This window comes from Neofelis nebulosa, chromosome 4, assembly GCF_028018385.1.
Source record: "Neofelis nebulosa isolate mNeoNeb1 chromosome 4, mNeoNeb1.pri, whole genome shotgun sequence".
Classification (NCBI taxonomy): domain Eukaryota; kingdom Metazoa; phylum Chordata; class Mammalia; order Carnivora; family Felidae; genus Neofelis; species Neofelis nebulosa.
The window spans coordinates 27,668,291-27,687,017 of NC_080785.1; the positions used below are offsets into that span (position 1 = coordinate 27,668,291).

The 18,727-nt window shown below is 35.1% G+C and overlaps 1 protein-coding gene across 3 annotated transcripts in view; it reads left to right on the plus strand.

Annotated features, from left to right (window-relative positions):
* POT1 (protection of telomeres 1) overlaps positions 1 to 18,727 on the plus strand; it is an 83,401-nt gene that overhangs the window by 10,552 nt on the left and 54,122 nt on the right. For all 3 annotated transcript variants that reach the window (XM_058724424.1, XM_058724422.1, XM_058724423.1), the window contains exons 4-7: positions 2,663 to 2,754; positions 13,009 to 13,122; positions 13,892 to 13,939; positions 16,773 to 16,887. In XM_058724424.1, the coding sequence (XP_058580407.1) occupies positions 2,663 to 2,754; positions 13,009 to 13,122; positions 13,892 to 13,939; positions 16,773 to 16,887 (369 nt within the window). The remainder of the gene's footprint in view (positions 1 to 2,662; positions 2,755 to 13,008; positions 13,123 to 13,891; positions 13,940 to 16,772; positions 16,888 to 18,727) is intronic.

The following is an 18,727-nucleotide window of genomic DNA, read 5'->3' on the forward strand; positions in this document are numbered from 1 at the left end:
TCTGGCTAGAGATTTGTTTTGTTGATCTTTAAAATCAACTTTTCATTGATTCTTCTCTGTTTTTCAGTTTTCTGTAACAGTTTATTCATTTTAATCTGTTAACTCCACTCGGTATACTATTAACCTCTTTTTTTTTTTTAATGTTTTAAAATTTTTTAATTTTAAAAATCATTTTTTTATGTTCGTTTATTTTTGAGGCAGAGCGAGAGATAGAGTACAAGCCAGGGAGGGGCAGACAGAGGGAGACACAGAATCTGAAGGGGACTCCAGGCTTCGAGCTGTCAGCACAGAGCCCGACGCAGGGCTCGAACTCACAAACTGTGAGATCATGACCTGAGCTGAAGTCTGATGCCCAACCAACTGAGCCACTCAGGCGCCCCAATTCTTTTTTTTTTTTTTTTTTTAATGTTTGCTTATTTTTGAGAGAGAGAGAAAGAGCGTGAGTGGAGGAGGGGCAGAGAAAGAGGGAGACACAGAATCCGAAGCAGGCTCCAGGCTCTGAGCTGTCAGCACAGAGCCCAATGTGGGACTCAAACCCTTGATCCGCAAGATCATGACCTGAGCCAAAGTTGGTCATTAACCGACTGAGCCACACAGATGCCCCATATTAACTTCTAATGTTATATTTTTCTACCCTGAAAGTTCGTATTGAGATTTTTTTTGCATCTTCCATTTTCTCTTCATGTTCTTGGCTGATAATTTTTTTTATTGGATGCTGGATGCTTAGAATTTTATATTGTTTAATGTTGGGTTTATTTGCTATCCTTTAAATACTATTTGTCTTGATTTTAGGATATATTTAATTTTCTTAGAATCAGTTTGATTAGCTTTGTTGGGGTGTGTATAGAACAGCCTTTATCTTCAGGCTAATTTGGTCTTATCACTAAGAAAATACCCTTCCGACAACTCTATTCTAGGCTTTGCCTATGAGGATACCATGGTTGGAACCAGAACAGCTCCTAGCTCTATGTGAGTGTCAGAACTGTTCTGCCTACTCCTTTCAAGTGGTTCTTCCGCTTCTTGACCTTCTTGCCTTCATGCCATTGGAGAGATCTGTAGGCACCCATCTTCATATCACCAGGGCACTCTCTGTCTGTGCTGCTCTCTTCCATTTGACACTCTTCTCTGCAAATTCTAGCCACCTTAGTATCCTTGTATCTGAGCTCTTCTGAATTCACTGAGGCTGCTGAGCTTTGTTTGAGTTTGAGCTCCATTTTCTGCTGCCTGGGAACTCTCCAGGAATTAAGCTAGGGGTATTGCCTTATTTTCCTCCTCAAAGAGATTGCTCTATGGGGTACTTGGGGCACTTGGGGCACATGTTCAGTCCCACTTGGGCTCAGGTCACAATCTCACAGTTTGTGGGTTCAAACCCCAAGTCAGCCTCTGCGCTGACAGCTGCTTCAGATTCTGTGTCTCCCTCTCTCTTTACCCCTCCCCTGCTCATGCTCTGTCTGTCTGTCTCTCTCTCTCTCTCTTTTAGAAATATTAAAAAAAGAAAGATCGCTTTCCTACACTTACTGTTGTCTGATACCTGAAAACTGTTGTTTCATATTTTTTTTCTTAGTTTCCTAGTTGTTTTAAGGTGAGAATAAATCCAGTCCTTATTAGTCCATGATGGCCAGAAACAGACCTCTGATAGGTCGTTTCAAATATTAACAAAGCGTGTTATATTTTGATTAGAAGCCACTATGTGTTTGAGAAACATTAGTGTTTCAATTTATGTATATACTTGCTTTGAGGAGTTGAAGAGGTAAGTGAAGGGAGGTAATGTGCAGCCACGTGTTAGTTATTTGACCGCTCGGTGCCACCAGATCTGACAGAGTAGCAGACTCAACAGTTCTGACTCACACAGAGGACTGTCAGTTTGGCAGAGGTCTTTCATGCACTGCATAGATTCAAAAAAATCTGAAATCATGGCAGTTTCTTGGAGTAGTTGAGTACTTACTTGAAAGCTGATATGAATGAGACTTTCCTCAGATGGTGTAACTGAGTCTTAGCATTTGGCCCTACCGCAATGGTTACAGGAGGTGACCTCTGGAGAATGCGGATTGTGCAGATTCTTTTCCAAAGCCTAGAAGACCCAAATGAGGTTACTTGTAGAATATTCATTCCTTATTTCCCGAGTAAATTTCATTTTCAGAGTCACAGATACTTTGGTCTTTACGCACACTCTATTCTTTTACTCTTCCATTTGTGAGTGTGGGAGGAGAAAATCACTTTTCTAGAATAAAACTTAATGTACTGACACTGTGGATTACTAGAAGTTCGGTAAAAGTGAACTGCTTTGGGGATGATATGTTATACAGTATAAAAATTGAGTAATTGTTGTATTTCATTTCCTTTTATTACAAACATGGAAAATAAATAGAAAGTGGTTATTGTGTGCTGTTAATGGGATATTTATAGAAATTTATAAAATATATTCCAGTTGAAACTTGTTATAATTTTGATTTGGGTACCTAATAGCATTCTGTGCATTATTTTTGCAATACTTAAGGTTAACCTAAAAGCGAATGATAAAATTTTTAATTCTTCATAATTGCATTTTGAATTAACTATTGTTTTTAGAATATAGCTGTCATCAATTTTCTTGTGTGTGTAAAACTGCTGTATCTAATTAAGTGTTTTTTTTTTTTTTTTGTATGTGTGTTTCTCTTTGTAGAACAAGAAAATTCAGATTCAGACATCAACACCATCAATGTATTATTTTTTGGAAAATTAGCAAAGGACTGTGCAAAAGTTTTCTATGAAGGGGTAAACCATTTTCATATTACTTTATTGTTCTAGAAGTAGATTGAAAATTATTGATACTATATTCATCCTATAGATCTTTTTTTAAATAGATTCATTATATATTTGTAGTTGTGTAAAAAAATGATATTAAGCAACATCTTTAAAATTGCAACATTCTTAAGAGATTGTAAAATTTATCATTGACATAAAAAGCGACAAATTTTCCTCTCACTTCATCTTAATGTTTAATATTCAATATTCAATATTGAATATAGTCAGTATTCAATGTATATGTACATAATTAAAAATAATTCTTAATAACTAAAAAATAATATAAGCTATAACACTCTGTATTTTTGAGTTACTTTCTAATAATTGTTTCAAAATACATGCCTCCTAAATCCAACAAGATACTACCAAACTGAACCCAACGGCATATTAAAAGGAATTGACGATATGACCAAGTGGGATTTATCCTAAGAGTGCAATTTGATTCATCATACAGCAATCAATCCTTATAATACATCACATTAATAGAACGAAGGGAAAAAACAAATAGTTGTCTTAATTGATACACAAAAGGCATTTGGTAAAATCCTAAACCCTTTTATAATCAAAACACTCAGGAAACACCACGGGATAGAAGGGAAATCCTCAACACAATACAGGGCAATTATGACAAACCCACAGCTAACATCAAACTCCGTGGTAAAGGAATCAAAGCTTCCCCCTAAGATTAGGAACAAAACAAGGTTGCTCATTTTACCACTGCTCTTCCATGTTTTACTGAAAGTTCTTGCCCCAAAACAAAAGGACAACTATTGTGTGTTTCCATTCATATGAATATGTGGAATAGGCAAATTCAGAGTCAGAAAGTAGATTAGCGGTTATCAGGGTCTGGGGATGGGAGGAGGGGATGGGGAGTTATTGCTTAATGGTTAAAGAATTTCTGTTTGGGATGATGAAAAGGTTTTGGAAATAGTGATGATGGTTGCATGCATCGTGATTGTAATTAATGCCACTGAGTTACACACTTAAAAATAGTTAAAATGGCAGAGTGCCTGAGTGGCTCAGTCAGTTAAGCGTCCGACTTTGACTCGTGTCATGATTTCATGGCTTGTAGGTTCAAGCCCCACATCGGGCTCTGTGCTGACAGCTCAGAGCCTGGAGCCTCCTTTGGATTCTGTGTCTCCCTCTTCCTGCCCCTCTCCCGCTCTCTGTCTCTCTGTCAAAACTGAACAAATATTTTTTAAAAAAAGAGTGTTTTAGACCAGGAAGTTGCAAGTACAAACACTCTGAAGTATGAGTGCATGTTCCAGATGCAGTAGGGGGTCAGAGTGTCTAAATCCTAGCAGGTGTGACTGGGGCAAAACACTTAATTCCATTCAGCCTTTTTTATTTTAATCTTTAAAGATTAAAAAAATTCTTAAAAATTTTTTAATTAAAAAAAATCTCAAGTTAAACAATAAAAATTAATTTAAAAAAATCTTTAAACAAATCGTAAGATAGGGATAATAATACCTACCTTTCTGGATTGTTGTTCGGATTAGAGATAAATGTGCCTACTGCTGGGAATAGGTGGGAACTCAGTACTGGCAGCTGTTGTTACGACTCTTTTTATCTTCTCTTACTGAAATTAGGTGCAGCCCCAATGAGGAAGAGCAGGGTGGACAAAGGGCAACTGAGTCTGAGCCCCAGAGTGTGGTTTCCAGTTAATTACTGGATTTTGAGTAACCATTGATAATCTCCAGATATACATTTAATCAAATATGAAATGAGAATGTTGGATTAGCTGTGAATTCTGAATCAGTCCGACATACAGTAGTTTCAGAAACTGGTGATGTATAAATAGTTCTGTGGACTTGAGAAATGGTGCTATTTTGTAAAATCTGTCTTTGGAGTCTAGAATAAAGATCTATGTCAAGGAAACTAAGAAAATCTGCCTTTTTTTTTTTTTTTTCTACAAGCATTTTGGGAATAGATTGCCAAACTCAAGTTTTGTCTTTTTTGCTAAAGCTTCTGTGAAGAGGTGGTAAATCAGTTAATTTCTTCCTAATTTATAATGTGAAAGAAGGGAAGGAGAATCAGCATAGTGGTTTTTCCCTCCTGTGAAAAATTGTTATTACATCACTGGTATATTTTAAAATCTTACTTTTAGAATTTAAGGAAATAAGGTATTTGCTGTGTAATTTATGTACTGAAACTCCTAGTATGTTTCATCAGACTTTCTCTCAGAATGATAGCTAGAGTAATTTGGGGTACAGTTTTAAAAATTTGAGATGTATAGTTCTAATCTAGTTGATGTGGTACAGCAGAGTTCCAGAAGCAAATGTACTTAAAAGTGAAGTGTTACCTGACCGTCTGCTTCAGGTAGTAAGCAGTTGCTCTATACAGCTGTTTTGATAGAGCACTTTTGTGGGTGCCTCCAGTAAAGGCATGTTCTTCTTCTTCTTGCCCATGAAGCCATGACTTTATTTCAGCTTAGGTAAAATAATTAATATTCAGGATGGCAGTTCTAAAAAAATTCAGTGCTTAAGATCTGAAATCATGCCATTTTTTTTTTTTTTTAACGTTTATTTATTTTTGAGACAGAGAGAGACAGAGCATGAACAGGGGAGGGGCAGAGAGAGAGGGAGACACAGAATCTGAAACAGGCTCCAGGCTCTGAGCTGTCAGCACAGAGCCCGACGCGGGGCTTGAACTCACGGACCGCGAGATCATGACCTGAGCCGAAGTCGGCCGTTTAACCGACTGAGCCACCCAGGCGCCCCAAATCATGCCATTTTTTAAGGGAGATATTCTTCAGAAATGATGAGGTGAAAGAGAAAGAATATGGATGAAAGCGAGAATATTAAGTAGGTGTTTAACAAGGGAAGTTTCACTTATTTGGGGGAAAAAAAAACCTTACATATCCTTTTTCCTCTGAACTAGAAAATGGTATGTTACAGTACTTTGTTAGATGGGGAAAAATGAAACAATATCAGTTTGGTGACTAATTTGCATGTGAAACTAAGCTTTAACAGATAATTTCTCTGGCTCTTCATCCTTGCAAAAACAAAACAAAAACAAACAAATGCTGTTAACAGCTTCCTCATTTTTTATGCTACTAGGTATGCATAGGCAAGTTTTGCTCTAATACATTGAATTAGTAATATTTAGTGTTTGTGGATTATAGGGGATGTGAAATACATATGAAATGTAGTTTTATGCTCTTAATTCAGATGAACTCTTTCCATCTGCAAAGAGGTATACTTTTTTTTTTTTTTTAATTTTTTTTTTTTCAACATTTTTAATTTATTTTTGGGACAGAGAGAGACAGAGCATGAACGGGGGAGGGGCAGAGAGAGAGGGAGACACAGAATCGGAAACAGGCTCCAGGCTCCGAGCCATCAGCCCAGAGCCTGACGCGGGGCTCGAACTCACGGACCGCGAGATCGTGACCTGGCTGAAGTCGGACGCTTAACCGACTGCGCCACCCAGGCGCCCCCAAAGAGGTATACTTTTAACAGAGAGATTTTGGAGATTTCACACACCAGGGCCCAGGAAATGATAGTCAGCTTCCTTTCAACTTGCTCAGATCATTAAAGTTGCCTTTCCTTTCTTCTCTCCTGATATTTTTTAATAAGTAAGACATTAAATTATCTGTTTTAAATTCCTGCTGCAGAGAAAAGACAATTTTAATGCATGATCAGGAGGGAGGCTCTATTATCTTTTTTAAAGAGTCAACTAGCTATAAAATTAAAGCCTACTTAATTTTTGTGAAAGGACCATTAGTTTGTAGATGAAGATGAGTATTCTAAGATGCAGAGATTTCCAGTGAGCCCCCAGCAGTGTATAGATCATCAGAAGATGTTTTTGAATCAACTAAATGTGTATGTAAATGTACATGTGCCCCCCCCCCACCCCCCAGAAGGCCATTTATAACTCATTCTGAGAGATCCATGAACCCACAGCCATTAAGAACTGCTTTTTAAGGGCAGAATTTCATATGATTCTATTATGGTATATAGTTGTGTTAATATTGAATTCTAATAGTAGTTAAGTGATCACATTATACAGAAATGATAATGATTTGATATTAGAAATGAGTATCTTGTAAAAATCCTGTATTATTTTTAGAAGAATTTGTGAAAGTTAAGTGCTAATATGAATACATTGTTTTACATTCTTAAATTCTTGGGGCGCCTGGGTGGCTCAGTCGGTTGAACGTCCGACTTCGGCTCAGGTCATGATCTCGCGGTCCGTGAGTTCGAGCCCCGCGTCGGGCTCTGTGCTGACAGCTCAGAGCCTGGAGCCTGTTTCAGATTCTGTGTCTCCCTCTCTCTGACCCTCCCCCATTCATGCTCTGTCTCTCTCTGTCTCAAAAATAAATAAACATTTAAAAACAATTCTTAGAAACATTTTTAAAAAACAATACAAAAGTGTATCTTTGAGGGAAATGTTCTAGGTAGAGTTTGTATGAGAAAAGTGTGTGTTATATTTTTTATGTATACATTTAAAAAATTATTTCACTTAAGTGTATGGATCTCTCTATCTTATACTTCCTCTTTACTCCAAGGGTGTTTCTGTGACTGCGTGTGTGTGCACATGCATGTATGTGTTTTTTTTAAAGGGGTGGTTTAGAACTTTTAAAGAGGTTTTCTGGCTAGCATAGTTGGTTGCTTTGAAGTACAATGATATAAAGAAATTGTAAATATTGATTTCTAGTGATTTAAGAAAAATGAACTTCGGTGTCATCTGTTTTTTATTTTACATAGTTCAATAGCCAATGATAATGGCTATACTTAGGAGACTGTTAGCTAGATTTTGCTTAAGAAGTACGTAATAGAAAACATTGTTTCTTTTTCAGACATTTGTGATAGCCAGCTTCTACTGTTTAACTAGTGTTTTTTTTTTTCCTAATCCTTTTATTTAGGATATTAAATTTGTATGGAATTTTATGGATTGTATGGATTAAATTTGTATGGAATTTATGGTGCTTCTATATATGTTTATCATTTGAACTTTTAATAACCCTCTGTGGTAAGGGTCATCATAGTTTTAAGAAGATAACCACTGTGAAGCTAAGATTTGTTACAGGACTTGTAGTAGTAAGTGGAGACATGACTCTATCTCCACGACTGTATTCTTTTCTTGCCTCAGGAAGATCATGTGGACTTGGGTTAAATCTTGTAAATATTTGGTTTAGAAGATTGTGTTTTTCTTGTCTGGTCATGGTTTTATTTATTTTTATTTTTTTTTTTAATGTTTATTTATTTTTGAGACAGAGAGAGACAGAGCATGAACAGGGGAGGGGCAGAGAGAGAGGGAGACACAGAATCTGAAACGGGCTCCAGGCTCTGAGCTGTCAGCACAGAGCCTGATGCGGGGCTCGAACTCACGGACCGTGAGATCATGACCTGAGCTGAAGTCGGACGCTTAACCGACTGCCACCCAGGCGCCCCATGGTCATGGGTTTAAAAAACATTCAAGTGCTATGGAAGGGTATAACCGGGAAAGCCAAAGCTGCCCCTTTCCCGGTGCGTAGTTCCTTTGTTAGATAAAACCACCGCTGTGCTGCTTCTCCTTTCATCTTTCCAGCTGTCCTGTATGTGTATAGTTATGTGTATACTTCTGTATGTGTGTATCTGTGTGTGCACACAGATGAGCTCATATATGCACATTTTTCATCAAATGACAATATTATTCATGTTTCGTGAGTTGCTTTATTTTACAACATATCTTAGACATCTTTAGAGAAGAAGGGTTTTAAAAATAAATACATGGTATTAAATATTAGAGGTCTATATTTTATATTTTATTTTATTCTATTCTATTCTATTCTATTTTATTATTTTATTTTCATTTAACTTTGAGAGAGAGTGAGAGCACGAGCAGGAGAGTGGCAGAGAGAGAGAGAGAGAGAGAGGGAGAAGAGAATCCTAAGCAGGCTCTATGTTGTCACCACGGAGCCCGACACAGTGCTCAATCCCACCAACCATAAGATCATGCATGACCTAAGCTGAAATCAAGAGTTGGTCGCTCAACCGACTGAACCACCCAGATGCCTGGATCTGTTTATATTTTAAAGACATTTTCATCTTTCTTCTTTAAGTTTTTTAAATTAAATTCCTATTTGGGAACAAAAGAATTCTAATATAATGGATTAGCAGAACATGGGCAGTGCATCTACAAAACATGCACAATGTATGAGATATTAGTATTTTAACTAACTGGCATATGAAAGGTGTTTTCTGCAGTTGAAATATATTTTAAACAGGTATTCATTAAAATAGAATAGAACTACACTAGCTAATTAGTACTTGTCAGATAACAGAGGATGTTAATGATAAGTCAGAGTTTCTCCTTTTTAAAGTACAATGGTGAGAAGCCTGAGGTCACAGTTTACTTTAAAATCTTTCTGGGTTTAAATTCATGAATGCTGATCATTTGGGAGGTCTAATCAGGCTATTTATTTTAGAGTTTGTAGTATTAAGGTTAAAAATTGTTGAAAATCAAAAGTAAAACTTTTTGCATAAAAGAATGGATTTTCTAATTCAATTCTTAAGCCTTTCTCATTTGTCACTTGCTTATTCCCTTAAGGTTAGCTCCATATTTGATTACAACAAAAATCCTAAAACATTAAAATGAATTTTAACAAAACTATAATCCTTGCTTTGCTAAACTAATGATACATTTTGTAGGAATACACATACAGTAACTGAACATCTCTCCATTTGAGGCATTTTTTTTGAGTTTTAGCTTTCCTTTAAAGTGAGATTTAACATTTAATATATGCATATAAGATATGAGGAAAGACTTTCAAAGTATTTTTAAAGTTAAAAAAAATTTTGTCACAAAACCATCAGAATTATAGATGTTTATCAGTACATTGTTTATCCATTCCTGTGAGATTTAGTTCTGCAAGATGTAGAATAGTGAGGAGATCGGGATTCTTGTCTTAATCTACAACTAGTTAGCTGGATGTGACCTTAGACTTATCCTGTCTGGTCCTTATTTTCTTATCTGAAAAATGAACATGTTTGAGTATATGATCTCTAAAGTCCTGTTTTCAGTTGTGAGATGCTAAGATTCTATGCAGTAAGTTTTGTAGTACTTGCACAGTTTATTTAATGAGGGTTTTATATATATATCTCCCTCCCCCACCACATATTTGATTATTCATTTAGTTGTCCAAACACTTGAGTATTTTTGGTCTTCTGTACCGGATGTCAGAAACATCTTAACTGAATAAGAGGGTTATGGACCTTGCATCGTGGGACAGTGCTCAGTGGAGTAGAGGGACTTAAACAACTGTTATGTGATTATTTTATCCAGATATGATACTTCTTGATGTTAAAAAACACCTGTGCTGATTTCATTTGATTTTTCTGTGAAACTGGTTTGCAGTAGATGTATTCTTATTGGCTAAACGCAAAAGGAAATTGTTTAATAACAAAGGCTCACTCCTTTTAAGGCACTGTGAGAGAGTAGGTTACACACAAAAGGGAAATGACCCACTTGTTGATATCTGAGTATCCTGAGTAGGTTAAAAGATTTCAGGTATACCAAATGTGTTTTTATTTTTAGCGTGTTCCTGCACAGATACTGATAAAGCCTTACCACTTTAAGTCATATGGTATTCTTCTCAGGCTGGCTGCCTCCTAATACTTTTTTTAGCAGATGGAGATAAATACCTGCTTTGTATATCAGTATACACTCTTAGCACTGAACTGTGTAATTCCTATTCTTGTTTGAATGGCTTCAGTATGCTCTTTTCAGAAGCTTAGAAATTAGAACAATGCATATTAAATCTCATTTTCAGCTCAATCTAATGAATGTTTATACAAACTAATACTGCCTATTATATGTTTATCTTTTTTATCCTCTGTGCATTTGAATTAATTTAAAAGCTATTATGATTTGTAATTCATGGGAACTGGATTCTAAGAACTGTTCATTTTTTTCCCCTCTTTTGTTTAGATTTGTACTTCAATTTTACCAGTATTAATTAATTTATTTAACATATACTCTTGAACACTCGCTATGAACAGAAGCTCCTTCAGTCGCTTGTATGGGATATGTAGGTAGATAAGACATTCTTAGTCCCAGGGATCTTACAGACTTCTAAGAGCATTACAAACATTAAGAAATCTTTGTAAATAACACACAAGTGAAAAAAAAAATTAAAATACTGCCTAAGTTGAGTTCAGAAGAAGGGAGAATTTTTTTTTCTCAGACAATCTAGGATAGACCACATAAGAAAAGAAGCATTTACAGTCCAGGCTTTAAAAGATAGATAGGATCAGCCATATGCAAAAGAGAACAATGCTATTTATTATTAGTGGGGGCTCAGGATAAGCAAAGAATGTATGTGAAAAAGCAGTAGGCATATAAGAGAATCTGATTTGTGTAGTATTGTATAGACGTATCTGGAAATAAAACAGGCCACGTTGGTGGGGATGAGATCTCTGAGGGCCTTTAGCAGTTTGTGTGTGTGTATATACATAGATTCAAATATAAGTTCATCTTTATAAATCTAGTAAATAAACACATTGTTTTTCTTTCCTTAAAGAATTTTGGTTGTTATTCTATGTTGATTTTGTACTAGAAGAAAAGTTTTCTTGTAACCTTTTACTGAATTGTATTGCTAATGTTAAAGTAGAATTACTTTTGAAAAATTTTTTCTTATGAATGCTAATGTCCTGCTTTTAATGATATATTCTATTTAAAATGTTTTCGTTATTAAATATTCATTATTCTTAACAAGTTTATACATAAAAATAGAAAAATATTCATCCGTAGCACTAACACTTGTATTTAGTAGATTTCTTTTCATATAATATTTAAGATATTTTCAAGTAAAATAGCAAAGGACATGAGATAGGTTAGTTTTTGTGCTTTTAAGAGAATTTAGAACTGATAAATCAATGATTCCCTACTTCTGTGTATCTTCCTGTGTTAGTTTGATTAAACAACTTTAAATCTTAGACTAAAGTCGTAAGTTTTCATTTAAATCAGAATATATTGGTCTGAAGTAAGTTGAAAGCATTGCATATTTTTCAGTTTATAAAAGTAATTTATTCCAGAAGCATTCTTACTGCTTATTTTATTTCCCATTAAAACTGCCTAAAAACATGGTAAAAACATAAAGAATATTCAGTGAGGATAATTTTCTCCCATTTAACTATGAAGAGTTGTGTTTATTTAGCATTACCAACACAGACAATTATGTTTGCAGTCTCATGTAAAGAATGGAAAAAATGCAGAAATTTTCAGACTTAAAATATCTGAATAGAGCTAGAGATCTTAGAAAGGCAATATAAGGTCCATACTTTGATTCAATTTGTTCATGGAGGGCCTACTTTGGGCCAAGCTCTATAAATACAGAGCAGAATAACACATGACCCCTGTCTTCAAGGTGTTCACAGGCTTGTTTAATAGGTCTAAGTAGAGAATCCTGGGATTGACACGGGACCCTTTCTCGTATGTACAAAGCAAAAGTCAATAATGCAGAAGGCTTCCATTTGGTGGAAATTAAGATTATTGAAGGAAGCTGCCTGAAGCCCACGAGTTTTTATGTATCTTCAGATTTTGGTGTTAAAATTAGAAGAGTAGAATAATATATATAATGCATAAATATAAAACATGTTGAGTGTATATGTTCCAGTATTTAGAAAATAAGGCGGTTTAAAGAATGAGAGAGGCAGGAATAAATGGGAATTGGCTTCTTATTACTATTATAAACCTAAGTAGAAAGAAAATATTTTTTTCATATTAGTATATAAATGAAAATTTCTTATTTATTTTCATATTCTGGATTTGTACGTACATACGTTAGCTTTTTGACAGCGTGGAGTTTTTACACTAATGAAATGTCTTTCTCAATGTAGTCTCTCAACTCTGATATTTAGTTTCATTTAAATTTCATTCTTATTACTCTTGGATCATCTCTTGTCTCTTCATTATTTGTGCAAACTTATACAAATTGAGGTAAGCATTGATTTTTGAACTCTCACTAAATAGCAATTTTCAAGTGATTTAGTTGGTGTTTTCCTGGTCCATGAATTAGGACATTGCACTAGTCTATGGCTACATTGTTGATGCCCTTTCAGAGGAAATGATAGTCTCAATCTTATATTCAGAAAACATTAAACATATGTAGGCTAACCTATAAAAAGTTTTCCATTTTATAGAAATCATTCCTGTTTTTAAATAATAATAAAAATAAAAATTTATATGACATTCAGAATTACAGATACTTTGATGATTTAAAACCATTTTTTTTCTATGTAGGACACCATTGCAGTGGCAGGATTTTCTGTCTTGTCAGCATCTTCATCTACAGGCAGAGACGGTAAACATTGCTTATTTTTGAAAGCATTTGAGGACTTCAGATCAACTGTTTATGTAAGTGTGTAATTTTTAGTCTAATCATATCATGAGTTCAGGTGATGGAATAGGAGTAGTATTTCTATAAATCTGTAGATAAACAATTTAGTCTGCGTTTTTTTAATTAAATATTTTAAGTTTAAAAAATAGAAATTCTTTTATTGGCTTTATGTTTAGAATCACTCCAGGTAGAAAAGAAAGATCCTTTAAAGTTAATTATTTATTAATGGAATTTTTAAAACTTCATAGGTACTCTAGACCTGATATTATTCTTTGCAATTATACCATCAGACTCTTGATGGTGTACTTGATTTTGCTTTAAATTTATCAAGTGCTCCTTTTTAGGTAAAACTGATTTCCATTTATCTTACTCTTTATGAAGATGCCCATTCTCTACCTCCTGCTTCACCCCTCCCCCCACAGCCTCTATTGTGTGTGCACACACACAGAGACTACCTATTTGGTCAAGGGTGTCAGAGAAGTAGAGTTGGGCCAAGCCATGTGCCTGCAGGCTACTGTCTGCATGTTTTCTCTAGTGTCCAGAAGGGCCTTTTATAGCCTGGGGGGGGGGTGGGGGGGGTCCTGTGATATTTCAAATTGATAAATTACTCTTAAGCTAAGCTTAGACAACTTTACATGTGTCAGTCTTAATTTGTAAGACATAATTTTATGCTATTCTAATGAATTTGAATATTATACAGTTAAGTGTGTAGCTTTATTGCAATTAAAGGTCTGCAATCACATTGGAGGTTATTTGTATACAAGTAAATCCTCTTTCTGTTTTCAGGTTTATGTTAAATCCGTAAGAGATTTTTCTACAGAATCAATGTCTTTGGTAAGATGACATGCAGTTTAATATAGAGTATGCACACACCTCCCACTCAAACACACATAAAAATGCACACATGTATATGCATACATATATGTATTTTTTTTTTTTTAATTTTTTTTAACGTTTATTTATTTTTGAGACAGAGAGAGACAGAGCATGAACGGGGGAGGGTCAGAGAGAGGGAGACACAGAATCTGAAACAGGCTCCAGGCTCTGAGCTGTCAGCACAGAGCCCGACGCGGGGCTCGAACTCACGGACCGTGAGATCATGACCTGAGCCGAAGTCGGATGCTTAACCGACTGAGCCACCCAGGCGCCCCCATATATGTATTTTTTTGATCCACTTTACAGTCTGATTTTAAAATACTACCAATACAGTGGGAAAACATAATCTCTACATTTTTGATATCTAATAATGTTAAATTTGAGTTATGTATTTACCTGGTAATTAATACCTGGTTGTTCTATTGTCTGGAATATCTACTGATATTTTGTATAAGCTACATATACAAGAAAATTAAAATGGAAAAGAAGTTTTATTGTGTGAAGATAATGGGATAAATACTCCCTACCCCCCCGCACCCCGAGAGAGATTGAGAGAGAGAGAGAGAATTTATCTTAGCACAGAGCCCAACGTAGGGCTTGATCCCATGACCTGAGCAGAAACCGAGTTGGATGCTCAACTGATTGGGCCACCCAGGTGCCCCCATCCATCCATCTATCCATCCATTTATTTATTTATTTATTGTATATTTTTTATTAGATTAGTACTACTTTCAAACCTCAGGCAAATTCTTTTGTTTCATCATCAGCTATATTCATAAGCAGATTATCAGGTGCCAAGTTGCGATTTGACAAATAATTTAAATTTTTTTTATTTAAAAATTTTTTTCTTTAACGTTTATTTATTTTTGAGAGAGGTAGAGCACAAGCAGGGGAGGAGCAGAGAGAGGAGGAGACACAGAATCCAAAGCAGGCTCCAGGCTCTGAGCTTTCAGCACAGAGCCTGACACGGGGCTCAGACCCACAAACCATGAGATCCTGACCTAAGCCGAAGTCAGACACTTAACGGCCTGAGCCACCCAGGGGTCCCTAATTTTAAGGATTTTATTATACTTGTGATACATTTTTTATTTTTATTTTTTTAGTATTTTATAAAATGTTGTTATAGCTGTAGAAAAGTTCCCATTTTTATATGTGAGGTACATGTAGCTGAGTGAGACTGGATAAAAGGTAATATATTGATGAAGTTTAATGTAAAGTTTACCTTCTCCCTGTGTTCTTAAACCTTTTGTTTCTAATGGACAGAGTCCAGGGACTTTGTTTTAGTTAACAATGATTATGGGGTATAGATTTTATATTCTGAATAATACTATATGGTAGAATAATTTAAATTTGTTATTTAGGGAAACGGTAACCAATTAAAGGGTCGATATAGTTTTTTAAAAGCATGAATTAGCCCCAGGTATTAGTATTTGTGAAAATTGTTTTAGATTGCTTAGCTTCAAATATTTGATACATCCATGAGCCTGTATATAAGGAAGAAGTAAACAAAAGAGCCTCTGAAATTGGCAAAAATGCTTTTTCAGAGAGCCCAGGTATTCTGAACTCTTCGAATATAACTTAGATGCTGTATACAATATACTGGCTTCTTTACATGGAAAGTCAAATTATAATCAAGAAGTTGTTTGTTGTCCATGAATTAACAAGCACATTACAGGGATGGCCGGAATGGTTGATGTCATTGAGCTGTGCTGGCCTACCCCATTCATCTATACGTTAGGGAGATAACTTTTGAAGATAATATCTTGGGTCTAGTTATTTTGTCAGCTGAGCACATATCTTCTCTTTTCTGTCCCATATGCTGATCATTATTTTTCTTTCATCATTGATGGGCTACACCTTTTTCTATATCAAGGTTTGATGAGATTTCTAAGCGCTGCCTTTTCTTGTGTTTGAACTGAGATATCAGTTTCCTTGAAAAAGTCAATTAACATGTTTTGATTTGATTTTTAAAAGTTTAACTCAGTAGTGTTTTAGATAACCTTATTTCCAGTTGTGGATAGGATGGATGGGTGATGGGACTAGATGTCTGACTGCTTTTAAGGATTATTTTACTAATACGCAGACATGTCCTTATAAATCAGTTTCCCTTTTCTTTCTAAACTTCTGTGCAATTATTAAAGAAAACTTTTGTTTCTATTATTACCATTAAAAAATTTTTTTTAAGTTTATTTATTTTGAGAGAGACAGAGACAGTGTGAGTGGAGGAGGGGCAGAGAGATAGGGAGAGAAAGAATCCCTGGCAGGCTCCATGCTGCTAGCACAGAGCCGGATGGGCTTGAACTCACAAAACCGTGAGATCATGACCTGAGCCCAAACCAAGAGTCGTATGCTTAACTGACTGAGCCACCCAGGTGACTGAGCCACCCCATTAAAAATTACCATTTTTGATGTCTTTATACCATTTATAATGAAAAGTTGGCTTTATTTAGGCCTAAGTAAAATCTTTATAGTGTATAGGAAAAGAAAAAAATACATATCATAAGTTTTGTTATTACTTAAGATTAAAATCCAGAACCCAAATCTCTTAAACTGCATTTCTTAGAATTGTATACAAATTGCATTATTTATAATCAAAGTTCTTTCTAAGAAAAACTGGGTGGTTTATATAGTAACGTTTATAAGCTGTGTATTTCCTTTTTTTTCAGACTATAGACTCTTTTTAGACACTTAAAAGGAAAAAAAAATGCAATTAGATGGATTTGTTAATTTAAAATTTTAATCAAAACATCATTCTAAACACCATATATATTTACTGTCTTCTCTTTCTTAGGTTCCAACAACACATTATATATATACACCCCTGAATCAACTTAAGGGTGGTACAATCGTCAATGTCTATGGTGTTGTCAAGTTCTTTAAGCCTCCATATCTAAGCAAAGGAACTGGTAGGTATTAAAATTAGCGAAGATTTTAATGGACTGGAACTACTTTATTGGTTTCAGAAACATAGCTCCTTCAGTACCCTAAGTCTTAGAAGCTCAGTTCTGATTTATAATTGCCACACAACATGGATGCATATGTTTTGGCTTGGCTGTTTTATAAAATAAGTATGGTCTTAAGATTCCGAAGACTAAGTTAAGAAAAGGATGCTAAGGGGCGCCTGACTGGCTCAGTTAGAAGAGCATGTGGCTCTTGATCTTGGGGTTGTGAGTTTGAGCCCCATGTGGGGTATGGAGATTACTTAAATAAATAAAACTTAAAAAAAAAAAAAGATGCTAACCTGCAACATGACAGCATATGAAAGTATAAAATAAGCTAGGAAAGGTAACTATATAAACAAATATAGAATATTTTAATACTGTACCCCTGGTATATAAATCACTTCTAATTCTGGTTATAGAATTTAAAAAAGACAAAAGTATAAAAAAATAACTACCTGTAAACACTTTAATGAATACACAATATAAAAAGATACAAATTACAGCATAAAGTGTATGTGAGGAGGAGTAGAAGTATAGTTTTTGTATGTGGTATTATCAGCTTAAGATAGGTTGTTATAACTGTAAGATGTTTTATGTAAACTCCATGGTCACCACAAAGAAAATACCTGCAAAAGGAAATGAGAGAGGAATCAGAGTATGTCACTACACACAAAAAAATCAATGAAATACAAAGGAGGACAAAAGTGCTACAAGACAGAGAACAGTTACCAAAATGGCAGTAATAAGACCTTTGCGATCAATAATTACTTTAAATGTAAAAAAAAAAATTAAACACCCCAAAGACATAGTACTTTGGTGGTTTTTGAAGATAATTGAGGAATAAGCTAATTAATTCTGTATAGTAATACAAGCTTTTAAACAGAATTACATAGAAAAGAATAAAAAAACATGGATTTCAGTTTTCTGAGAGTTAATATGGCAAACACACCATTACACCTTTACCTTGGTGTTTAATTCAGTTTGACTAAATTTAACAGTCATTAATCCATTTAATCTGAAACAACATTTGTAAAAGGCATCATTATTTATGTATCATTCAGAAAGCTCTGCCAGTTGAGTTATGCTTCACTGTCCATTGTAAGATGTAGCCATATTTTAAAGATGTTAAAAATGCAAAATGGTGTTGTTGATGAAATCCTGTCTTTATCTGCTTCATGCCCGCCCCTGTGGCTCTGCTTAGAGACACAAAGATGTTCTCGTTGAGTTCATATTTACAAACTATTTTATTAAATTACACATATGTACATTTTATTATCGTGGAGTGAACTTGAAGTGTACTCTTTTGTGGGGAGATGGGAGAAACATCTTATTCTCATGTGGTCAGAGTATTTTGTTAACGTAGACTGTGAAGACTTTGTGTGGAAACGACTGTGTGAAGACTGTTAAATCTAGAGAAGTTTGAAATCAGTGGTACGTAAGTCTGAAGAGGGATGTTTTATTGGAAACTGATGATGGGGCACCTGGGTGGCTCAGTCGGTTAAGCGTCCGACTTCACCTCAGGCCGTGATCTCATGGTTCATGGGTTCGAGCCCCGCATCAGGCTCTGTGCTGACAGCTCAGAGCCTGGAGCCTGCTTTGGATTCTGTGTCTCTCTGCCCCTCCCCTGCTCGCGTTCGTTCTTTCCCTCTCTCTCTCAAAAATAAATAAACATTAAAAAAAAAAAAGAAAACTGATGATTTCTGTTTTAGCAGAAAGGGAAATATTAAACATTAAGGTTGGAGCGAGAAGTTATTAAGTATTTATTTCTTAAATATTTTCATTTGACTTTACTTTCTCCCAAAGT